The 25,502-nt window shown below is 39.3% G+C and overlaps 1 protein-coding gene across 1 annotated transcript in view; it reads right to left on the reverse strand.

The window, feature by feature from the left end:
- Positions 1–25,502, reverse strand: part of LOC123533211 (ATPase MORC2A-like) — a 361,550-nt gene that overhangs the window by 217,379 nt on the left and 118,669 nt on the right. Inside the window, 2 exon segments of the mRNA XM_053519548.1 lie at positions 4,003–4,143; positions 15,258–15,343. Of these exon segments, the coding sequence (XP_053375523.1) occupies positions 4,003–4,143; positions 15,258–15,343 (227 nt within the window).

Consider the following 25,502-nt stretch of genomic DNA (forward strand, 5'->3'; position numbering starts at 1 on the left):
TTAATTGTGGACAATGGCCCCCACATCATATTTGATCATTCCAGATAGCTCATGGAAAATCAATAGTTCTACCCAGCTGTTTGTCCGTACAAGGTAGCTCATGGAAGGTCAATGTTCAACCCAGCTGTTTGTCCGTGCAAGATAGCTCATGGAAAGTCAATGGTTCAACCCAGCTAGCTCATGGAAGTTCAATGGTTCAACCCAGCTAGCTCATGGAAGGTCAATGGTTCTACGTTGCTGCTTGTCCATGCCAGCTAGCTCATGGAAGGTCAATGGTTCTACGTTGCTGCTTGTCCGTGCCAGCTAGCTCATGGAAGGTCAATGGTTCTACGTTGCTGCTTGTCCGTGCCAGCTAGCTCATGGAAGGTCAATGGTTCTACGTTGCTGCTTGTCCGTGCCAGCTAGCTCATGGAAGGTCAATGGTTCTACGTTGCTGCTTGTCCGTGCCAGCTAGCTCATGGAAGATCAATGGTTCTACCCTGCTGCTTGTCCGTGCCAGCTAGCTCATGGAAGATCAATGGTTCTACCCTGCTGCTTGTCCGTGCCAGCTAGCTCATGGAAAATCAATGGTTCAACCCTGCTGCTTGTCCATGCCAGCTAGCTCATGGAAGGTCAATGGTTCAACCCAGCTGCTTGTCCATGCCAGCTAGCTCATGGAAGGTCAATGGTTCTACCCTGCTGCTTGTCCATGCCAGCTAGCTCATGGAAGGTCAATGGTTCTACCCTGCTGCTTGTCCATGCCAGCTAGCTCATGGAAGGTCAATGGTTCTACCCTGCTGCTTGTCCATGCCAGATAGCTCATGGAAGGTCAATGGTTCAACCCAGCTGCTGTCCATGCAGCTGCTATGGAAGGTCAATGGTTCTACCCAGCTGCTTGTCCATGCCAGCTAGCTCATGGAAGGTCAATGGTTCTACCTAGCTGCTTGTCCATGACAGCTAGCTCATGGAAGGTCAATGGTTCTACCTTGCTGCTTGTCCATGCCAGCTAGCTCATGGAAGGTCAATGGTTCTACGCTGCTGCTTGTCCATGCCAGCTAGCTCATGGAAGGTCAATGGTTCTACGTTGCTGCTTGTCCATGCCAGATAGCTCATGGAAGGTCAATGGTTCAACCCAGCTAGCTCATGGAAGGTCAATGGTTCTACCTTGCTGCTTGTCCATGCCAGCTAACTCATGGAAGGTCAATGGTTCTACCTTGCTGCTTGTCCATGCCAGCTAGCTCATGGAAGGTCAATGGTTCAACCCAGCCAGCTCATGGAAGGTCAATGGTTCTACCCTGATGCTTGTCCATGCCAGACAGCTTATGGAAGGTCAATGGTTCTACCCAGCTGCTTGTCCATGCCAGACAGCTTATGGAAGGTCAATGGTTCTACCCTGTTGCTTGTACGTGCCAGCTAGCTCATGGAAGGTAAATAGTTCTACCCTGCTGCTTGTCAATGCCAGCTACCTCATGGAAGGTCAATAGTTCTACCCTGCTTCTTGTTGGTGCCAGCTAGCTCAGGGAAGGTAAATAGTTCTACCCTGCTGCTTGTATGTGCCAGCTAACTCATGGAAGGTAAATAGTTCTACCCTGCTGCTTGTCAATGCCAGCTACCTCATGGAAGGTCAATGGTTCTACCCTGCTGCTTGTCCATGTCAGCTAGCTCACGGAAGGTCAATGGTTCTACCCTGCTGCTTGTCCATGCCAGCTAGCTCACGGAAGGTCAATGGTTCTACCCTGCTGCTTGTCCATGCCAGCTAGCTCATGGAAGGTCAATGGTTCAACCCAGCTGCTTGTCCATGCCAGCTAGCTCATGGAAGGTCAATGGTTCAACCTAGCTGCTTGTCCATGCCAGCTAGCTCATGGAAGGTCAATGGTTCAACCCAGCTGCTTGTCCATGCCAGCTAGCTCATGGAAGGTCAATGGTTCAACCTAGCTGCTTGTCCATGCCAGCTAGCTCATGGAAGGTCAATGGTTCAACCTAGCTGCTTGTCCATGCCAGCTAGCTCATGGAAGGTCAATGGTTCAAACCAGCTGCTTCTCCATGCCAGCTAGCTCATGGAAGGTCAATGGTTCAACCTAGCTGCTTGTCCATGCCAGCTAGCTCAGGAAGGTCAATGGTTCAACCTAGTGCTTGTCCATGCCAGCTAGCTCACGGAAGGTCAATGGTTCAACTAGTGGCTTTCATGCCAGCTAGCTCATGGAGGTCAATGGTTCAACCTAGCTGCTTGTCCATGCCTGCTAGCTCATGGAAGGTCAATGGTTCAACCTAGCTGCTTGTCCATGCCTGCTAGCTCATGGAAGGTCAATGGTTCAACTTAGCTGCTTGTCCATGCCAGCTAGCTCATGGAAGGTCAATGGTTCAACCAGCTGTTGTCCATGCCATAGTCATGAAGTCAATGGTTCAACCTAGTGCTTGTCTGCAGCTGCTCATGGAAGGTCAATGGTTCAACCCAGCTGCTTGTCCATGCCAGCTAGCTCATGGAAGATCAATGGTTCAACCTAGCTGCTTGTCCATGCCAGCTAGCTCATGGAAGGTCAATGGTTCTACCCTGCTGCTTGTCCATGCCAGCTAGCTCATAGAAGGTTAATGGTTCAACCCAGCTACTTGTCCATGCCAGCTAGGTTCCATTCAGGTTCTGGTACAAGAAAGCTAACTTACTGAAGGTCAAGGGTTCTACCCAGGGACTTGTCTGTGTCTGTAACTAGAATGTGTCTGTAGGACACAGGGTGTGCCCCCCACTGGTACATTTGTCACAAATAAGGGGCAATAATTCAAATGTTTGCAGTCTCAGTTTGAGGGTATAGCTTCAACAACACTTTATGAAAAGGAGAAAAGGATTCATTATTCTAGGCCATATACTTTTTGAGCTATGAGCATCACAAACAAAAAATCCACTATTTTGGCTATTTCAAGGGCCATAACTCTGTAATAAAAGCTAAGATTCTCAAGAAAAATGCTAAGTGTGCAAAGTCACATCACGATAAAGACTCCAGCAAGGTTTCCTGAATTTACATCTAATACTTTTTGAGCTAGGCAAATAATTAGGTAAAAACGTGCATAATTAGGTGAAAAAAGTGCTTTTTTTTGCTATTTCTGGGGCCATAACTTTAAAAATAGGGGGTGGAGCCAGCCAAAAAATTAGAGGAGTGCATGTTTATATCATGATTAAGATTTATGCAAGTTTTCAACCATTTATACTAAATACTTTTTGAGCTAGGTGCGTCACAAGGAGAAAATGTACATTTTTGACTATTTCAGGGGCCATAACTCTAAAAATAGGGGGTGGACCCAAATGAAAAATAGGAGGTGCGCAAGTTCATATCATGATTAAGACTCATGCAAGGTTTCATGAATTTATATCAAATACTTCTTGAGCTAGGCGTGTCACAAGGTAAAAATGTGCATTTTTGACTATTTCAGGGGCCATAACTCTGAAAATAGGGGGCAGAGCCAGACGAAAAATGGGAGGTGCGCAAGATCATATCATGATTAAGACTCATGCAAGGTTTCATGAATCTATATCAAATACTTCTTGAGCTAGGCATGTCACAAGGTGAAAATGTGCATTTTTGACTATTTCAGGGGCCATAACTCTGAAAATAGGGGGCGGAGCCAGATGAAAAATAGGAGGTGTGCAAGTTCATATCATGATTAAGATTCATGCAAGGTTTCATGAATCTATATCAAATACTTTTTGAGCTAGGTGTGTCACAAGGTAAAAATGTGCATTTTTGACTATTTCAGGGGCCATAACTCTGAAAATAGGGGGCGGAGCCAGACGAAAAATAGGAGGTGCGCAAGTTCATATCATGATAAAGACTCATGCAAGGTTTCATCAATTTATATCAAATATTTTTCGAGCTAGGCGCGTCACGAACTTCGGACGGACGGAAGGACGGACGCACAGACGGACGGACAAGACCAAATCTATATGCCCCCACCACTCATGGGGGGGCACAAAAATGTCTGGAGAGCCATGAAAGGCCACTACATGACAAAAATTATTTTATAACAACTTACACTCCACCGTCTACTTGTGGTCCAACTTTTTCATACATTTTGATGAGACGACTACAGTTATACACAAATACACCATCATGGGACCTCTGGTCTATATTGATACCAAATATCAAGTTCAACGTTTTTGGTTCCTTTAAAGCTCTGAAAAATGAGAAAACAATATAAGAAATAATATTCCTTAACTGTATACCTAAATAAAACAGTATGACAACTATTGTATTTCCTAAAGAACAAGCAAATTCTATGAATTGGTATCCCGCGCCGAAAGGGTTTGTGGTGAGGAATGGCAAAAAAATATATCCAGTAAAAAGTTAAGGATGTTAGTAAGAAGCAAATAATTTCATTAGACAAAATCAATTTAACAGAAAATGAATGCTTTTTTTTTGGGGTGGGGGGGGGTCAGCGGGGGTGACCAGGTGAAGGTACAAAACTTCACATGTTGATTATAAATATTGATGGAAAATTAACAAGAGCGGTCACATGAGACAGCGCGCTGGACTATTTCGATGCTGGATAGTGAAACTGGGCACATCTGAGGAAACTAGAGCTGTCACTGGAGTGTTTAATGACCCCAATTGTGGATGAAGATATTGCACAATAGCCTGAGTCTATGTCAAAAATATCAACTTAAAGTAATAAGAGAGGTAAAGATAAAATGTATCAAAACACTATATAAGTATTTCCTAAGCAAAAATGGGCATAATTCATTAAATATTGGTGCCAGAGTTAGGCAGCTTGTGTCATATAGTGTAGGTGATGATGTTGAACAACTATTTTAAGTTTGAATCAAATCCATTCAGTAATAACAGAGACAGAGTGAAAGTGCATCAAAACTTTAACCGAAAATTCTAAGTAAAAAGGGGGAATAATTAATGAAAAATTAATGTGTCATATGATAAGGATAATGATGTTGAACAATTGTTTAAGTTTGAATCAGATCCATTCAGTAATAACAGAGATAGAGTGAAAGTGCATAAAACTTTAACCTGAAATTCTAAGTAAAAAGGGGAATAATTCATGAACAAGAGGGCCATGATGGCCCTGTATCGCTCACCTGAGTACCACTGCTCAAAATGATATGATCAAGTTTTGACATAGAGCACATAGGCATACACATTTTAATAAGATTTGAATAAATTTTGTAGAGGTCCACTTGGCAATGCTACATGTCAAATATCTAAGATCTAGGACTTCTGGTTTATTTTTAGAAAATTTTGAAGATTTTTCTATCTACAATCAAGTAACCCCATGGGGCAGGGTCAATTTGACCCCGGGGGTCATGATTTGAATAAATTTTGTAGAAGTCTACTAGGCAATGCTACATGTCAAATATCTAAGATCTAGGCCTTCTGGTTTATTTTTAGAAATTTTTTGAAGATGTTCCTATGTAAAATCAAGTAACCCCTGGGATGGGGTCAATTTTGACCCCAGGGTCATGATTTGAACAAATTTTGTAGCGGTCCACTAGGCAATGCTTCACACCAAATATCTAAGCTGGTTTATTTTTAGAATTTTTTTTAAGATTTTCCAATGTAAAATCAAGTGACCCCTGGGGAAGGGTCAATTTTGACCCTGGGGGTCATGATTTGAACAAATGGTGTAGAGGTCCACTAGATAATGCTACATGTGAAATATCAAAGTTCTAGGCTTTCTGGTTTATTTTTAGAAAAATTTTGAAGGTTTTCCTATGTAAAATCAAGTGACCCCTGGGGCAAGGTCAATTTTGACCCCGGGGTCATGATTTGAACAATTTTAATAGATGTCCACTAGGCAATGCTACACGTCAAATATTTAAGCTCTAGGGATTCTGGTTTTTGAGAAGCAGATTTTTTAAGATTTTCCTATGTAAAATCAAGTGACCCCTGGGGCGGGGTCAATTTTGACCCCAGGGGTCATGATTTGAAATTTTTTTGTAGATATCCACTAGGCAATGCTACATATGACATATCTAAGCTCTAGGCCTTCTGTTTTATTTTTAGAAATTTTTTGAAGATTTTCCTATGTAAAATCAAGTGACCCCTGGGATGGGGTCAATTTTGACACTGGGGTCATGATTTGAACAAACTTGGTAGAGGTCCACTAGGCAATGCTTCACACCAAATATCTAAGCTCTAGGACTTCTCGTTTTTGAGGAGAAAATTTTTTAAGATTTTCCAATGTAAAATCAAGTGACCCCTGGGGCGGGGTCAATTTTGATCCTGGGGTCATGATTTGAACAAATTTGGTAGAGGTCTACTAGGCAATGCTTCACACCAAATATCTAAGCTCTAGGGCTTCTGGTTTTTGAGGAGAAGATTTTTAAAGTTTTTCCTTTCGGTTGCCATGGCAACCAGAGTTCTGCATGGAATTCAATTCTTTGAACAATTTTGAAAGGAGGCCAACCAAGGATCATTCCTGTGAAGTTTGGTGAAATTCTGCTTAGTGGTTTTCAAGAAGAAGATTTTTTTACAAATTGTTGACGCACAATGCATGACGGACATCAAGCGGTCACAATAGCTCACCTTGTCACGAAGTGACAGGTGAGCTTAAAACTGGCATCACATATTTGTAACAACCTACATAGAATTTTCATTTCATTTCATCATTTTGAAAGTGTTTCAGAGGCTTCACTCATTTCCAGGCATTTCTCTGACTTAAGGAGTACTTTGCTGCAAATAGTGTAATTTTAACATTTTAAGGTAGCGGATCCATAATGACACTACATTTTGCCTGGGATTATGTATTCTTGTAACCAATTCATCATTCTCCATAGGTCACTGTTTTCCGTAAAACCCAAAAAATGATGAAATGGCATGCAGAGAAACCATATTCTGCCAATTTTTACTGCAGGTCCACTGCCTTAAACAAATTTTAAGATGTCTTTTTTACTGTTGGAAACAATGTAGGTGATAACTAAATAAGAAATGCACATCAATTCACAACTTAAACTGTTTATACAATATATGTAATTTCAAAAACAGATTTTCTGTAAGTCAAATTTTAGGGTACCATCTCTACACCAGGTCTGATAAGTTTTTAGATATGCTTGAACAAACTTTCTGATCTTTTGTGCACATTTTTGATTAAGTCATAGGCCATAACTCTTGTCTGGTTGAGTGAAATCCAAAGCAAGACCAACTTCACATGTGCAAAAAATAATCCCACAAGGTTTCATGACTCTATACCGAATACTTTTTGATATACATGTGACACAAATTTTAATCCCTTTATGCACTATATGTGACTAAATCAAGACCCATAACTCTGTGAAATCCCAAACAAAACCCTAGGTGCACTACTTCACATGCTGAACAACAATCCTACAATTTTTCATAACTCAGTCAATCACTTCAAGGATGTACGAGCGAATTTTTTCTAACGTTAAGAATTTTTTCATACCCTGTGAACTTCAAGAACATTAGTTTTCTATATAGCCATAAGTCCAAAGGACAGGAACAACAAAGGGAAGAAATTTAACCAAAAAGAAAAAAAAAATGCTTACAAGGTACAGATATGTCAAAATACACCTAAAAATTGGAGGTACCATCCATGTTGTACCACAGAAAAGTGGTCTCGGTTTTTCCCTACGGCCAATAATAAAAAAGTTACTAATCAAAGGCCTGAAGGGCCTGAGTCGGCTAATGACTGATGTACTGACAGTATAGTCTACCAGTTTCAGTTTGTTTTTAGTTGTTTTCTTAAAATTTCATAACACAGCTCGATATTTACCCAAAATATCATATCCGGATACGATTACACTTTTCTCCAGTTTCAACAATATATTTTACAAACTGTGATGATACGAAGACATTTAGCAGCAATTGGCAGTATCTGACATTGAAGTTTATGGTTAAATTACCTCTTATTTAAATCTTTTCATAAAAAAGTTGTTTCGTTTCGTGGAAGCAGCCAAACATAGACGATCTACTTTCGATTTCAAAAACTACAAGAAAATACAATTTAATGTTTCGCCGATTTGTTTATTTCTCGAAAAATAAGAATTAAAATCATTTTTAATATCAGTAGTAACTAAACAAGCCAGTAAGCGCTTCTTCTTCCGATAATTTATCCGTTTACTGACTGCAAAATTCAACCCACGCAAAGTTTATAGAAATCATACGATGCGTGTTTACGTTCAATGTGGGAGAATTAAGGCTGATCGGCTATGTTACCTAACGCATCCAGACGAATCAGTGCATTTCTGTAATTTTATATACGTTTTTACACGCTTAGAAATTATTAGACATGCGTATTTGCATTATTTCTATACGTAATTTACGCTAATACGCATCTTATCTGGAGCCCTGTGGAACTATTTTTTGTCTTTCGCTGGATGTTACCCAAGCTTTGTAAGCCTGTGCAATTCTTAAAATGCACATTTATGCTTAATGAGTTACATTCGAGTATTGCACAATTACAAGTCATAACTAGAACTGTCACAGGAGTGACTCATACCCCCACCATACGGTCTTGTCACAGAAGAATGGCAATCATAAGAAATCTTAAAAATACTTAGTCTTTGGAGTACTTCATCCTGGGCTTCCACATGTAAGTAATACTAGTATAATACTAGTATAGTAATACTAGTAAATATAAATATATTAAATCTCTAATATTAGAGATACACTAAAAGTGAATACAAAAAAGTGTCTTACCGACCCATGTTACCACAGGAAAATGTATTTACTTTTTACATAGGACTTATAATAAAAAAGTTAGAAAAATACCTAAAATATTGAAAATCTAAAAATAGGATTTCTAAAAATAGACTAATTCCTGGAATTTAAGGGGAAGAAACTCCATACAAAAGTTAAAAAAAGGTTACTTCCCTTTGGCTCTAAGCCAATCAGAATGAGATATAGTGAAAATACATCAAAATTAACCTTAAATTCTAGGTAAAAGGGGACACAATTCAAGAAAAATTAGTGTCAGAGTTATGCACCTTGTGTCACATGATGTGGGTGATGAGGTGGAACATCTATTTTAAGTCTGAATCAAATCCATTCAGTAGTAACTGAGATATAGTGAAAATACATAAAAATTAACCTTAAATTCTAAGTAAAAAGGGGCATAATTCATGAAAAATTGGTGTCAGAGTTATGCACTTTGTGTCACATGATGTGGGTGATGAGGTGGAACATCTATTTTAAGTTTGAATCAAATCCATTTTGTAATAACTGAGATATAGTGAAAATACATCAAAATCAACCTTAAATTTGAAGTAAAAGGGGACATAATTCATAAAAAATTTATGTCAGAGTTAAGCACCTTATGTCACATGATGTAGGTGATGAGGTGGAACAACTATTTTAAGTTTGAATCAAATCCATTTAGTAATAACTGAGATATAGTGAAAATACAACAAAATTAACCTTAAATTCTAAGTAAAAGGGGACATAATTCATGAAAACTTGGTGTCAGAGTTATGCACCTTGTGTCACATGATGTGGGCACATGATGTGGGTGATGAGGTGGAACATCTATTTTAAGTTTGAATCAAATCCATTCAGTAGTAACTGAGATATAGTGAAAATACATCAAAATCAACCTTAAATTCTAAGTAAAAAGGGGCATAATTCATAAAAAAAAATTGGTGTCAGAGTTATGCACCTTGTGTCACATGATGTGGGTGATGAGGTGGAACATCTATTTTAAGTTTGAATCAAATCCATTTAGTAATAACTGAGATAGAGTGAAAATACAGCAAAATTAACCCTAAATTCTAAGTAAAAGGGGACATAATTCATGAAAACTTGGTGTCAAGAGTTATGCACCTTGTGTCACATGATGTGGGTGATAAGGTGGAACATGTATTTTAAGTTTGAATCAAATCCATTTGGTAATAACTGAGATAATAGATTTCGGGACGCGACGGGACGGGACGGGACGGGACGCGACGGGACTGACTCCTATATACCCCCCTCAAACATGTTTGGTGGGGGTATAAATATGACAGATTACATCGTATATTGGTCATAGCAAAGGGAATTGACACAACTTAACTTCATTCAAGCAGTGAACTGTTTGAAGTTTGAGAAATCTAATGGAACTACATCTCTTCACGTGTTATTCGGTCCATTTAGAGAATCACTGAACAGCAAGGACTCGTCGAAAGGCTTTCAGCCTTTAGCCGACTCAAAAATAAGCTATTTATAGTAACGTAAAAGGGAAGTAATTAAAAAAACAAATTATTGTAAGTGAACAAAATAAGGATCTTCCAAATAAATCTGTTGACATAAATGAAATTTCAGATCAGTATCTTCATTAGTTACGGAGAAATACCCATTTTAATTTGAAATAAAGGGAGGTAATTTGACATAAAATCAGTCCATAGTTATCTACCCTGATTGGCTCAGTCCAACTTATGACAATAATGAAATTTCGAATAAGTCCTATAAGTACTTACTGATATAAATCCATTTTGATTACAATCAGGGGAGGTAATCAGATATAAAATAACTCTGGAACCTACGATTGGATCTGATTTGTCATGGAATTCAATATCTATTGTTGTTGAAGATACTTTGGAAGTTTGTATCGAATAAAACCATAAATGAAGTCTCTATATGGCTGCGAAAGCCAAAATAGCCAATTTTGGACCTTTCAGGGGCCATAACTCTAGAACCTATTAAGGGATCTGGCCGGTTTAAAAAAGGAACCGAGATCTTATGGTGACACAAGTTTTGTGCAAGTTTGATTAAATTCAAATCATAAATGAAGCTGCTATTGTGCAGACAAGGTCAAAATAGCTAATTCTGGCCCTTTCAGGGGCCATAACTCTGGAATACATAATGGAATCTGGCTGGTTTAAGAAAGGAACCAAGATCTTATGGTGATACAAGTTGTGTCCAAGTTTGGTAAAAATCAAACCATAAATAAAGCTGCTATTGTGCAGACAAGGTCAAAATAGCTAATTTTGGCCCTTTCTGGGGCCATAACTCTGGAACCCAGTATGGAATCTGGCTGGTTCAAGATAGAAACCAAGATCTTATGGTGATACAAGTTGTGTGCAAGTTTGGTAAAAATCATATCATAAATAAAGCTGCTATTGTGCAGACAAGGTCAAAATAGCTAAATTTGGCCCTTTCAGGGGCCATAACTCTGGAACCCATAATGGGATCTGGCCGGTTCAAGAAAGGAACCGAGATCTTATGGTGATACAAGTTGTGTGCAAGTCTGGTTAAAACTAAATCGTAAATGAAACCACTATCGTGCAGACAAGAAATTGTTGACGGACGGACGGACGAAGGGTGATCACAAAAGCTCACCTTGTCACTATGTGACAGGTGAGCTAAAAATTGTGCCAGAGTTATGCATCTTGTGTCATATGATGTGGGTGATGATGCTGAACAACTATTTTAAGTTTGAATCAAATCCATTCAGTAATAACAGAGGTAGAGTGAAAGTGCACCAAAACTTTAACCTAAAATTCTAAGTAAAAAGGGGGAATAATTCATGAAAGAATGGTGCCAGAGTTATGCACCTTGTGTAATATGATGTGGGTGATGATGTTGAACAACTGTTTTAAGTTTTAATCAAATCCATTCAGTAATAACAGAGATAGAGTGAAAGTGCATCAAAACTTCAACCTGAAAATCTAAGTGAAAAGGGGGGATAATTTATGAAATATTGGTGCCAGAGTTATGGTCCTTATGTCAGATGATATGGATGATGATGAGGAATAAGTATTTCAAGTTTGAATCAAATCTATCAAGTAATTACAGAGATAAGTTGAAAAAAGAGAAAGTGCACCAAAACTTTAACCAAAGAGGGGACGCGGAAAGACGCTTATACTTCGTATAGTCGAGCTAAAAATGAAAAAAAAACAAGAGCTGTCACTAATGCCCCCACAGCGCCTTGACCTTTGACCTGGTGACCTTGACCTGGTGACCCCAAAGTCAGTAGGGGTCGTGTACTCAATAAGTACTATCAGCATGTGAAGTTTGAAGGTCCTGGGTGCAGTGGTTCACGAGTAAAGTGCCTTCATGCAGAAAGTTAACATTGGCCCCTGTGACCTTGACCTTTGACCTGGTGACCCCAAAGTCAGTAGGGGTCGTCTACTCAATAAGAACTATCAGCATGTGAAGTTTGAAGGTCCTGGGTGCAGTTGTTCACGAGTAAAGTGCCTTCATGCAAAAAGTTAACATTGGCCCCTGTGACCTTGACCTTTGACTTGGTGACCCCAAAGTCAGTAGGGGTCGTGTACTCAATAAGTACTGTCAGCAAGTGAAGTCTAAAGGTCCTGGGGGCAGAGGTTTACGAGTAAAGTGCTTTCATGCAAAAAGTTAACGTTGTGACGAAATAACGAAAGAACAAACGGACAGACAGTTGAAAACTAGTATGCCTCCCTTTGGGGGCATAAAAAAACAAGAGCTGTCAGTGGACAACGCGCTTGGCTATTCTCAGTGCTTGATAGTATAATATAAGCTATGAGTAAAACTATAACATTACAATAATCATATTCTAAGTCGAAAAGGGGCCATAATTCAGTCAAAATGCTTGATAGAGTTGCCTCCTCCTTTTTACAAACTGGGGCCATGATGGTAAACAAGTATGCAAAATATCAAAGCAATATCTCAATGGACTTTGAAAATATTTGGGGTGGTACGCAAACTTTAACATTTATTCTAAGTCGAAAAGGGGCCATAATTCAGTCAAAATGCTTGATAGAGTTGCCTCCTCCTTTTTACAGACTGGGGTCATGATTGTAAACAAGTATGCAAAATACCAAAGCAATATCTCAATGGACTTTGAAAATATTTGGGGTGGTACGCAAACTTTAACATTTATTCTAAGTCGAAAAGGGGCCATAATTCAGTCAAAATGCTTGGTAGAGTTGCCTCCTCCTTTTTACAGACTGGGGTCATGATGGTTAACAAGTATGCAAAATACCTAAGCAATATCTCAATGGACTTTGAAAATATTTGGGGTGGTACGCAAAAATTCTAAGTCGAAAAGGGGCCATAATTTAGTCAAAATGCTTGGTAGAGTTGCCTCCTTCTTTTTACAGACTGGGGTCATGATGGTAAACAAGTATGCAAAATATGAAAGCAATATCTCAATGGACTTTGAAAATATTTGGGGTGGTACGCAAACTTTAACATTTGTGGGGGGGGGGGGGGGGGGGGTGACCAAGGCAAGATGGTGACCAGGTGGGGGTACACAACTTCACATGTTTATAATAAATGTTCATGGAAAAGAATGAAAGAAGTTTAATGAAATTCTACCAACTGGTTGGTTTATTATGTACAAATATGTGGACTTTCAAACAAATACAGGGCAATAAAAATTAAATTAAAACCAATTAAAAAAAAAAAAAAAAAATGACAGGCATCATCAAAGTATGTTGGTTCATATTTACTTCAAGTTTCATGAAATTCTACCAGCTTGTTACTGAGAAATGGCTGCAGACGTGGATTTTTCATTGAATCAAGGGCAGTAACTCTAAGGGAATTTGACCAATCCAAAAAAAAACTTGACGGGCATCATTGCAGTATGTTGGTTCATATTTATTTCAAGTTTTATAAAATTCTACTTGCTAGTTACTGAGAAATGGCTGCGGACGAATGCAAGGACAACGCCATTCCAATACCCTCTTCCCGATTTCATTGGCGGGGTATAAAAAATATTTCTGGTTAAACATTAAGGGAGAAATGGGTACAACGTTACTTTAGTTAATACAACAACCTTGAAACAAGAGTGCCAGAACGTCACAATATACGCCCGTCACAGCAAAGTTCTTTACACTAGCACCTGTATTTGCAAATGGAAGTTTAATTTTGTGGTTGTTTAGTAATTATTGTAATTCTTTTGTTTTTCTAAGTCCACAAAAAAACTCCTTACCAGGTAGAGATACCTTAAAATACACCTAAAATTTGAAAGTAACATCTATGTTGTACCACAGAAAAGTGGTCTTGGTTTTTCCCTACGGTCAATTATAAAAAAGTTACAATATAAGTTATTTATAGTAACAACTAAGGGAAGTTAATCTAAAACAAGAGCTGTCACTAAAAGTGACAAATGCCCCTGCAGCGCCTTGACCTGGTGACCTTGACCTTTGACCTGGTGACCCCAAAGTCAGTAGGGGTCGTGTACTCAATAAGTACTACAAGCATGTGAAGTTTGAAGGTCTTGGGTGCAGTGGTTCCCAAGTAAAGTGCCTTCATGCAAAAAGTTAATGTTGTGACGAACGAACGAACGAACAAACGGACGGACAGTTAAAAACTGATATGCCTCCCTTTGGGGGCATAAAAATTTTTTTCCAAAAAAACCCCCAAAAATTCAAAAAAAAATAAAAAATTCTAAGTCCACAAAAAAATCCTTACTAGATACAGGTAGGTCATAATACACCTCAAAATTGGATGTAACATGCATGTTGTACTACAGAAAAGTGGTCTTGATTTTTACCTACGACTAGTAATGAAAAAGTTACAATATAAGCTGTTTACAGTAACAACAAAGGGAAGTAATTCTAAAGAAGGGACCTGCGAATGACACTCCTTCTCATGATGGTGTACAATTGTGCCAAGTTACATCAAAATTCCTCCATGCATGAAGAAGAAATGCTCCGGACAAAGTCATTCTTGTATCGGACATTTGGCCTCTGTGACCTTGACCTTAGACCTAGAGACCTGGTTCTTGAGCATGACACTTCGCCTCCTGGTGGTGAACATTTGTGCAAAGTTATATCAAAATCCCTCCATGCATGAAGAAGAAATGCTCCGGACAAAGTTTTCATTCTTGTATTCTTTGGTCACTAACTGTGACCTTGACCTGGTTCTTACGCATGACACTCCATCTCATGATGGTGTACAATTGTGCCAAGTTACATCAAAATCCCTCCATGCATGAAGAAGAAATGCTCCAGACAAAGTTATTCTTGTATCTGACCTTTGACCTCTGTGACCTTGACCTTAGACCTAGGGACCTGGTTCTTGTGCATGACATTCCATCTCATGATGGTGAACAATTGTGCCAAGTTACATCAAAATCCCTCCATGCATGAAGAAGATATGCTCCGGACATTCTTGAATTTGACCTTTGACCTCTAAGTGTGACCTTGACCTTAGACCTAGGGACCTGGTTCTTGCGCAAGACACTCGGCCTCATAATGGTGAACAATTATGCCAAGTTTCATCAAAATCCCTCCATGCATGAAGAAGATATGCTCCGGACAAAGTCTGTGGACGCCACCTGCCCGCCAGGGGCGTTCCCATAATACGTCATGTTTTTGAAACAGGCGTATAAAAATCAGTTTTAAATTTATTCAAACTTACTTTTGTTTTCGGTTAGCACTATCTCTCCTCAGCTGGGCCTCTCTCTTCATCTCAGCAGCTTCATGTTGAGTTTTCCGTAGCTCTGCCTGTGGAAACAAAGCTTTCACTTATTAAAAAAAAATAAAAACCAGTCTTGTGAGCTTGACCTTTGACCTACAGAGCCAGTTCAAGTGCTCTGCACATAATCTCATTGCCATCTACCTATATCTCAAGTTTAAAATCAATACCTTAAATTGTTATTAAGTTATGCTCCAAACACTAATTATGATGGACGGACTGACGCATGCGCCATCACATATGTCCCGTTGCGATAAAAATTGACTGGTCTATCATTCAATTTGGGCAGTACCATTTATTATTCAAAGGCGTGTTTACTGAAAATTAACTGACAGATTAGCAAACAGTGCAGACCAAGATGGATATGCAGGTTCATCTTAGTCTGTGTTGGTCACAAAGGCAAGAAGGGTAAAGGTTAATATCATTTATTGTGATTTTATTTTTAAATTGGTAAGAAACAAGAGCTGTCACTAATAGTGACAAATGCCCCCACAGCGCCTTGACCTAGTGACCTTGACCTTTGACCTAGTGACCTTGACCTTTGACCTGGTGACCCCAAAGTCAATAGGGGTCGTGTACTCAATAAGTACTATTAGCATGTGAAGTTTGAAGGTCAGGGGTGCAGTGGTTTGCCAGTAAAGTGCCTTCATGCAAAGAGTTAACATTGGCCCCTGTGACCTTGACCTTTGACCTGGTGACCCCAAAGTCAGTAGGAGTCGTGTACTCAATAAAAACTATCAGCATGACATTGTGAAGTTTGAAGGTCCTGGGTGCAGTGGTTCGCGAGTAAAGTGCCTTCATGCAACAAGTTAACATTGGCCCCTGTGACCTTGACCTTTGACCTGGTGACCCCAAAGTCAGTAGGGGTCGTGTACTCAATAAGTACTATCAGCAGTACTATCAGCATGTGAAGTTTGAAGGTCCTGGGTGCAGTGGTTCGTGAGTAAAGTGCCTTCATGCAAAAAGTTAACGTTGTGACTAACGAACGAACGAACGAACGGGCAGTTGAAAACTAATATGCCTCCCTTAGGGGGCATAATAAAAAGAAACTAGAAAATGCTTTTGTAAAAAAGCGCATGTCTCCCCCAATGCAAAGTCCTATAGCCAAGAAGTCAATAGGGGTCAGGAGCGAAAGTCAAAGAGACACTGATCATTGGCTGCAATAGGGATCATCTACTTGGCATGTCCAGTCATCCCGCTAAATTTCAACACTCTTGGCCTAGTGGTTCTCAAGTCACTGTTCAGGCTCCTGTGACCTTGACCTTTGATCAAGTGACCTCAAAATAAATAGGGATCATCTACTCTGCATGGCCAATCATCCTATTAAGTTTCAACATTGTAGGTCAAGTCGTTCTCAAGCTATTTCCAAAAAATGATTTTACATGAACAGGCCCCTGTGGCCTTGACCTTTGATAGACTGACCCCAAAATCAATAGGGGTCATCTACTCTGCATGTTCAATCATCCTATGAATTTCAACATTCTGGGTCAAGTGGTTCTCAAGTTATTGATCGGAACTGGTTATCAATGTTCAGGCCCCTGTGACCTTGACCTTTAACGGAGTGACCCAAAAACAATAGAAGTCATTTACTCTGCATAAACAATCATCCTATGAAGTTTCAACATTCTGGGTGAAGTGGTTCTCTAGTTATTGACCGGGTCGAGAGGTTCTCAAGTTATTGATTTGAAATGGTTTTCCATGTTCAGGCCCCTGTGGCCTTGACCTTTAAGGTGACCCTAAAATCATTAGGGGTCATCTACTCTGCATGACCAATCATCCTATGAAGTTTCATCATTCTGGGTCAAGTGGTTCTCAAGCTACTGACTGAAAATGGTTTTCAATGTTCAGGCCCCTGTGACCTTGACCTTTCACAGAGTGACCCCAAAATCGTTAGGGGTCATCTACTCTGCATGACCAATCATCCTATTAAGTTTCAACATTCTGGGTCAAGTGATTCTCAAGTTACTGACCGGAAATGGTTTTCAATGTTTAGGCCCCTGTGACCTTGACCTTTAATGGAGTGACCCCAAAATCGATAGGGGTCATCTACTTTGCATGTACAATCATCCTATTAAGTTTCAACATTCTGGGTCAAGTGGTTCTCTAGTTATTGATCGGAAATGGTTTTCCATGTTCAGGCCCCTGTGACCTTGACCTTTGATGGAGTGACCCCAAAATCAATAGGGGTCATCTACTCTTTATGACCAATCATCCTATGAAGTTTCAACATTCTGGGTCAAGTGGTTCTCTAGTTATTGATCAGAAATGGTTTTCAATGTTCAGGCCCCTGTGACCTTTGATCAGAAATGGTTTTAAATGTTCAGGCCCCTGTGACCTTGACCTTTGACGGAGTGACCCCAAAATCAATAGGGGACATCTACTCTTCATGGCCAATCATCCTATGAAGTTTCAACATTCTGGGTCAAGTGGTTCTCTAGTTATTGATCGGAAATGGTTTTCAATGTTCAGGCCCCTGTGGCCTTGACCTTTGATGGAGTGACCCCAAAAACAATAGGAGTCGTCTACTCCAGCAGCCCTACAACCCTATGAAGTTTGAAGGTTCTAGGTCAAATGGTTCTCCAGTTATTGCTCGGAAATGAAGTGTGACGTACGGACGGACGGACAGGGCAAAAACAATATGTCTCCTGGGGGAGACATAATAACAAGAGCTGTCAGTAAGACAGCCAATGCTGGACTAATCATATTATTGTTCCAAAAGCAGGAATATTATCCTGAATTTTCAATCCAGTATCTGCATTAGTTTTGGTGATAGTAACTTGCATTAATAAGAGGATCATGATGACCCTGGATCGCTCATCTGAGTAATATAAGCTACATGTAACAAATGTCAAACTGATGCGAAAATATTAAGAAAGTAGGTCAGTAGGTCACATTAATGGTCACTGAAAGTCAGTTTTAAGACCGGTGTGCAAAATTGTATATGTCATCCAAATTTCAAGGATGTATCTTAAACAAGAGGGCCAAGATGGCCCTAGGTTGCTCATCTGAGTAACACACCATAACAGTGTAAACATGTTAGTGGAGACAAATATTCTGATCATATTTTATTAAGATTGGACCAAAAATCATTGCCTCTTAAGTGTAAACAAGCATTTTCTTTTATTTGACCTAGTGAGCTAACTTTTTAACCCCACATGACCCAGATTCTACTTTGACTTAGAAATCATCAATACAAACATTCTGATCAAGTTTCATAAAGATTGAGTCACAACTGAAGCCTCTAGAGTGTTCACAAGCTTTTTCTTTGATTTGACCGGGTGACCTAGTTTTTGACCCAACATGACCCAGATTCGAACTTTACCTAGAAACCATCCAGACAAACAATCTGACCAAGTTTCATAAAGATTGAATCACAACTGTGGCCTCTAGTGTGTCCACAAGCTTTTCCTTTCATTTGAACGGGTGACCTAGTTTTTGACCCCACATGACCCAGATTCGAACTTGGCCTAGAGATCATCAAGACAAACTTTCTGACAAAGCTTCATAAAGATTGAGTCATAACTGTGGCCTCTAAAGTGTTCACAAGCATTCCCTTTGATTTGACCGGGAGACCTAGTTTTTGACCCCACATGACCCAGATTCAAACTTGACCTAGAGATCATCCAGACAAACATTCTGACCAAGTTTCATAAAGATTGGGTCACAACTGTGGCTTCTAGGCAAATGTTGAAGGACGACGCATGCTGACAGACGCCGGAGGTAATCAGATACAAGAGGGCCATGATGGCCCTATATCGCTCACCTGTTATCATTGCACTTGAGGACAAGAAGGTCCTCAGAAAAAATATCTTAGTCCAGAGGACAGGAACAACAAAGGGAAGAAAATAAACCAAAAAGAAAAAAAAAATCTTACAAGGTTCTTGTTTGCTTGTTTTGGGTTTAACGCCGTTTTTCAACAGTATTTCAGTCATGTTACGGTGGGCAGTTAACCTAACCAGTGTTCTTGGATTCTGTACCAGTACAAACCTGTTCTCCGCAAGTAACTGCCAACTTCCCCTCATGAATCAGAGGTGGAGGACTAATGATTTCAGACACAATGTCGTATATCAAATAGTCACGAAGAACAAACGCCCCACCCGAGGATCGAACTCGCGACCCCGCGATCCGTAGACCAACGCTCTTAACTACTGAGCTAAGCGGGCGGGCGCTTACAAGGTTCAAATATGTCAAAATACACCTAACAAGAGTGCAAGAATGTCACAATATAGCCCGTCACAGCAAATTTCTTTACTCTAGCACCTGTATTTGCAAATGGAATTTTAATTTTGTGGTTGTTTAGTAATAACTAAGTGTTTTGTTTTTCTAAGTCCACAAAAAAACTCCTTACCAGGTAGAGATACCTTAAAATACACCTAAAATTGGAAAGTAACATCTATGTTGTACCACAGAAAAGTGGTCTTAGTTTTTCCCTACGGTCAATTATAAAAAAGTTACAATATAAGTTATTTATAGTAACAACTAAGGGAAGTTAATCTTAAAAAAAAAAAAAAAAAATCAAAAAAAAAAAATCAAAAAAAAAATTGTAAGTCCACACAAAAATCTTTACCAGGTAGAGACTGGTCAAAATACACCTCAAAATTGGATGTAGCATGCATGTTGTACTACAGAAAAGTGGTCTCGATTTTTCCCTACGACTAGTAATGAAAAAGTTACAATATAAGCTATTTATAGTAACAACAAAGGGAAGTAATTCTAAAGAAGGGAACTGCGCATGACACTTCGTCTCATGATGGTGTATAATTGTGTCAAGTAACATCAAAAACCCTCCATGCATGAAGAAGAAATGCTTCGGACAAAGTCATTCTTGTATCTGACCTTTGGCCTCTAAGTGTGACCTTGACCTTAGACCTAGGGACCTGGTTCTTGCGCATGACACTACGTCTTGTGGTGGTGAACATTTGTGCCAAGTTATATCAAAATCCTCTATGCATGAAGAAGAAATGCTCCGGACAAGGTTTTCATTCTTGTATCCTTTGACCTCTAAGTGTGACCTTGACCTTAGACCTAGAGACCTGGTTCTTGCGCATGACACTCCGCCTCATGGGGTGAACATTTGTGCCAAGTTATATCAAAATCCCTCTATGCATGAAGAAGAAATGCTCCGGACAAAGTTTTCATTCTTGTATCCTTTGACCTCTAAGTGTGACCTTGACCTTAGACCTAGGGACCTGGTTCTTGCGCATGACACTCCTTCTCATGATGATGAACAATTGTGCCAACTTTCATCAAAATCCCTCTATGCATGAAGAAGATATGCTCCGGACAAAGTCATTCTTGAATTTGACCTTTGACCTCCAAGTGTGACCTTGACCTTAGACCTAGGGACCTGGTTCTTGCGCATGACACTCCGTCTCATGATGGTGAACAACTGTGCCAAGTTTCATCAAAATCCCTTCATGCATGTAGAAGATATGCTCCGGACAAGGTCTGTGGACGCCGCCCGCCCGCCCGCCAGGGGCGTTCCCATAATACGTCCCGTTTTTCAAACGGGCGTATAAAAAGTGGAGGTACCATCCATGTTGTACCTCAGAAAAGTGGTCTAGGTTTTTCCCTACGGCCAATAATAAAAAGTTACTATAAATAAGCTATTTATAGTAACGTAAAAGGGAAGTAATTAAACAAGAGCTGTCCGTAAGACAGCCAAGCTCGACTATTCTAAATATTGTCACAGAAGCAGGAAATTATTACCCAAAATGTTAAATATCAAAAGAGTTTTAAGTTCGAAAGGGGACATAATTTGACCAAAATACATATCAAAGTTATGGGACTTGATGCTATCAACTAGTTTTATAACCCCAAAGAAACATGTTAGGTTTCAATTCAATATCTTCATTAGTTTTGGAGATAGTAACTTGCATGTAAACTTTAACCAGAATTTTCTAAGTCCAAAAGGGGGCATAATTTGTTCAAAATACATGTTAAGAGTTATGGAACTTGACCTAGTGAGGCTGGTAATTGACCTAGAAAAGGAATAAATAAGATTCAAAGCTATATGCCTTTTGGTAATAGCTGTATGTACTTGCACGCAAAACTTTAACCAGAATTTTCTAAGTCCAAAAGGGGGCATAATTTGCCCAAAATACATGTCAGAGTTATGGGACTTGATTCTATCAACTAGTTTTATAACCCCAAAGACACATGTGAAGTTTCAATTTAATATCTGTATTAGTTTTGGAGATAGTAACTTGCATGTTAATCTTTAACCAGGATTTTCTAAGTCCATAAGGGGGCATAATTTGCCTAAAATACATGTCAGAGTTATGGGACTTGACCCAGTGAGGTAGGTAATTGATCTAGAAAAAGAAAAAATAAGTTTCAAATCTATATGCCTTTTAGTAATAGCTGTATGTACTTGCACGCAAAACTTTAACCAGAATTTTCTAAGTCCAAAAGGGGGCATAATTTGCTCAAAATACATGTTAGAGTTATGGAACTTGACCCAGTGAGGTTGGTAATTGACCTAGAAAAAGAATAAATAAGTTTCAAAGCTATATGCCTTTAAATGATAGCTGTATGTACTTGCATGCAAAAACTTAACCAAGGTGTGACGCCGACGCCGACGCCACGGGGTGAGTAGAATAGCTAGACTATTCTTTGAATAGTCGAGCTAAAAAAAAATGATTGTAAGTGAACAAAAGAAGGATCTGCCAAATAAATCTGTTGACATAAATGAAATTTCAGATCAGTATCTTCATTAGTAACGGAGATATACCCATTTTAATTTGAAATAAAGGGAGGTAATTTGACATAAAATCAGTCCATAGTTATCTACCCTCATTGCCTCAGTCTAACTAATGACAATAATGAAATTTCAAATAAGTCCTATAAGTACTTACTGATATAAATCCATTTTGATTACAATCAGGGGAGGTAATCAGATATAAGATAAAATAACTCTGGAACCTATGAATGGATCTGATTTGTCATGGAATCCAAGATTTATTGTTGTTGAAGATATTTTGGAACAGCGTTTTTTTTCACCAAAATATTCGGCGAAATTCAGCCCCATTCCCCCCCTCAAAATAGTATTTTTTTCCCCTTTCTGATGCGTAAAATTCCCCTCCGAAAATACAAAACAAGAGGGCCATGAAGGCTCTGTATCGCTCACCTGACCTACTGATCTAAAGATCATCAAGATTAACATTCTGACCAAGTTTCATCAAGATATGTTCATAAATGTGGCCTCTACAGTGTTAACTAGCTTTTCTTTTGATTTGACCCCATGACCTAGTTTTTGACCCAACATGACCCAGATTCGAACCTGACCTAAAGATCATCAAGTTTAACATTCTGACTAAGTTTCATGAAGATAAAGTCAAAAATGTGGCCTCTAGAGTGTTAACAAGCTTTTCCTTTGATTTGCCCCCATGACCTAATTCTTGACCAAACATGACCCAGATTCGAACTTGACCTAAAGATCATCAAGTTTAATATTCTGACTCAGTTTCATGAAGATATAGTCATAAATGTGGCCTCTAGAGTGTTAACAAGCTTTTCCTTTGATTTAACCTAGTGCCCTAGTTTTTGACCCCAGCTGACCCAGATTTAAACTTGACCTAAAGAGCATCAAGATAAACATTCTGACCAAGTTTCATTAAGATATGGTCATAAATGTGGCCTCTACAGTGTTAACTAGCTTTTCCTTTGATTTGACCAGGTGACCTAGTTTTTAATCCTACATGACCCAGATTCAAACTGGACCTTAAGATCATCAATATTAACATTCTGACCAAGTTTCATGAAGATATAGTCATAAATGCGGCCTCTACAGTGTTAACAAGCTTTTCCTTTGATTTGAACTGGTGACCTAGTTTTTGACCCCAGATGACCCAATATCAAACTCGTCCAAGACTTTTTAAGGATAACATTCTGACTAAGTTTCATTAAGATTGGGCCAAAATTGTGACTTCTAGAGTGTTAACAAGCTTTTCCGTTGATTTGACCTGTTGACCTAGTTTTTGACCCCAGGTGACCCAATATCGAACTCATCCAAGAATTTATTAAGGGTAACATTCTGACTAAGTTTCATTAAGATTGGGCCAAAAATGTGACCTCTACAGTGTTAACAAGCTTTTCCTTTGATTTGACCTGGTGACCTAGTTTTTGACCCCAGATGACCCAATATCGAACTCGTCCAAGACTGTATGGAGGGTAACATTCTGACCAAGTTTCATTAAGATTGGGTCAAAATTGTGACCTCTAGAGTGTTAACAAGCTTTTCCTTTGATTTGACCTGGTGACCCAGTTTTTGACCCCAGATGACCCAATATCAAAGTCGTCCACGATTTTATGGAGGGTAACATTCTGACCAAGTTTCATTAAGATTGGGCCAAAAATGTGACCTCTAGAGTGTTAACAGTCAAACTGTTGACGACGGACGACGACGGATGCCGGACACAGGGTGATCACTAAAGCTCACCTTTGAGCACTTCGTGCTCAGGTGAGCTAAAAAAGCCAATCGATTAAATCATAATTCACTAGTTTATTCAATTTATTTTCATACAGATTAGAAAACAGTTCACCGCGGTATCTCGCGTTCTGTTTACATCGACACCGGTTGGAGTAACTTCCCTTGATAAATCAGTATCATCGAAGCGCTTTATTATTCTGCACAACAACGCTGTTGAATGATAGTCTGTAAATGATTTGCATTCTATTTTGTTTGGCTGGGTAGTGTTGAGTTTTCCATCTTCTAGTCAGTCAGGGATTGATTTTATGCTTTGGGAAGGGACTAGTCCAATGCATACACTTTTTTTACAGTTTGTTTTACATTGTGACAGGTCAAATGTAGCAGTGACTGCAAATGTCAGAATTTGACAGTTCTAAATAAAAAAAAAAAACAGCCGCTCACCGACGGCTTGTTTAGGAAGGGACCTAATGTCTGTTGTAATTTTTGGTTGTCTAATGGATATCTTATCCTGCACATTTGAAAAATTTATTTGGTTATCTGGTATTGATATGCTACACTGTGTTATATGTCATGTCACATGTTCTTATGGGCCCTGTATTTATCAATAAACTTGAAACTACTTTATTTCAACACAAATGAAAATTCCCCTTTTCTTAGTTTTACGTCGTATTTTTCCCCCTCCAAAGGGCACCGACCCCCTTCCCCCAAAAGTGAAAAAAATCACTGTGGAAGTTTGTATCGATTAAAACCATAAATGAAGTCTCTATATGACTGCAAAAGCCAAAATAGCCAATTTTGGACCTTTAAGGGGCCATGACTCTGGAACCCATGATGGAATCTGGCCAGTTCAAGAAAGGAACCAAGATCTTGTGGTGATACAAGTTGTGTGCAAGTTTGGTTAAAATCAAATCATAAATGAAGCTGCTATTGTGCAGACAAGGTCAAAACAGCTAATTTTGGCCCTTTCAGGGTCCATAACTCTGGAATCCATTATGGGATCTGGCCGGTTCAAGAAAGGAACCGAGATCTTATGGTGACACAAGTTTTGTGCAAGTTTGATTAAATTCAAATCATAAATGAAGCTGCTATTGGGCAGACAAGGTCAAAATAGCTAATTCTGGCCCTTTCAGGGGCCATAACTCTTGAACCCATAAAGGAATCTGACCAGTTCAAGAAAGGAACCAAGATCTTATGGTGATACAAGTTGTGTGCCAGTTTGGTAAAAATCAAATCATAAATAAAGCTGCTATTGTGCAGACAAGGTCAAAATAGCTAATTTTGGCCCTTTCAGGGGCCATAACTCTGGAACCTATAATGGGATCTGGCCAGTTCAAGAAAGGAACCGAGATCTTATGGTGATACAAGTTGTGTGCAAGTTTGGTTAAAATAAAATCATAAATGAAACCACTATCGTGCAGACAAGAAATTGTTGACGCACGGACGAAGGGTGATCACAAAAGCTCACCTTGTCACTATGTGACAGGTGAGCTAATAAAACCATAAATGAAATCTCTATATGGTTGCAAAAGCCAAAATAGCCAATTTTGGACCTTTTAGGGGCCATAACTCTGGAACCAATAACGGAATCTGGCCAGTTAAAGAAAGGAACTAAGATCTTGTGGTGATACAAGTTTTGTGCAAGTTTGGTTAAAATCAAATCATAAATGAAACCACTATCGTGCAGACAAGAAATTGTTGACGCACGGACGAAGGGTGATCACAAAAGCTCACCTTGTCACTATGTGACAGGTGAGCTA

This window comes from Mercenaria mercenaria, chromosome 12 (genome assembly GCF_021730395.1).
Source record: "Mercenaria mercenaria strain notata chromosome 12, MADL_Memer_1, whole genome shotgun sequence".
NCBI lineage: Eukaryota > Metazoa > Mollusca > Bivalvia > Venerida > Veneridae > Mercenaria > Mercenaria mercenaria.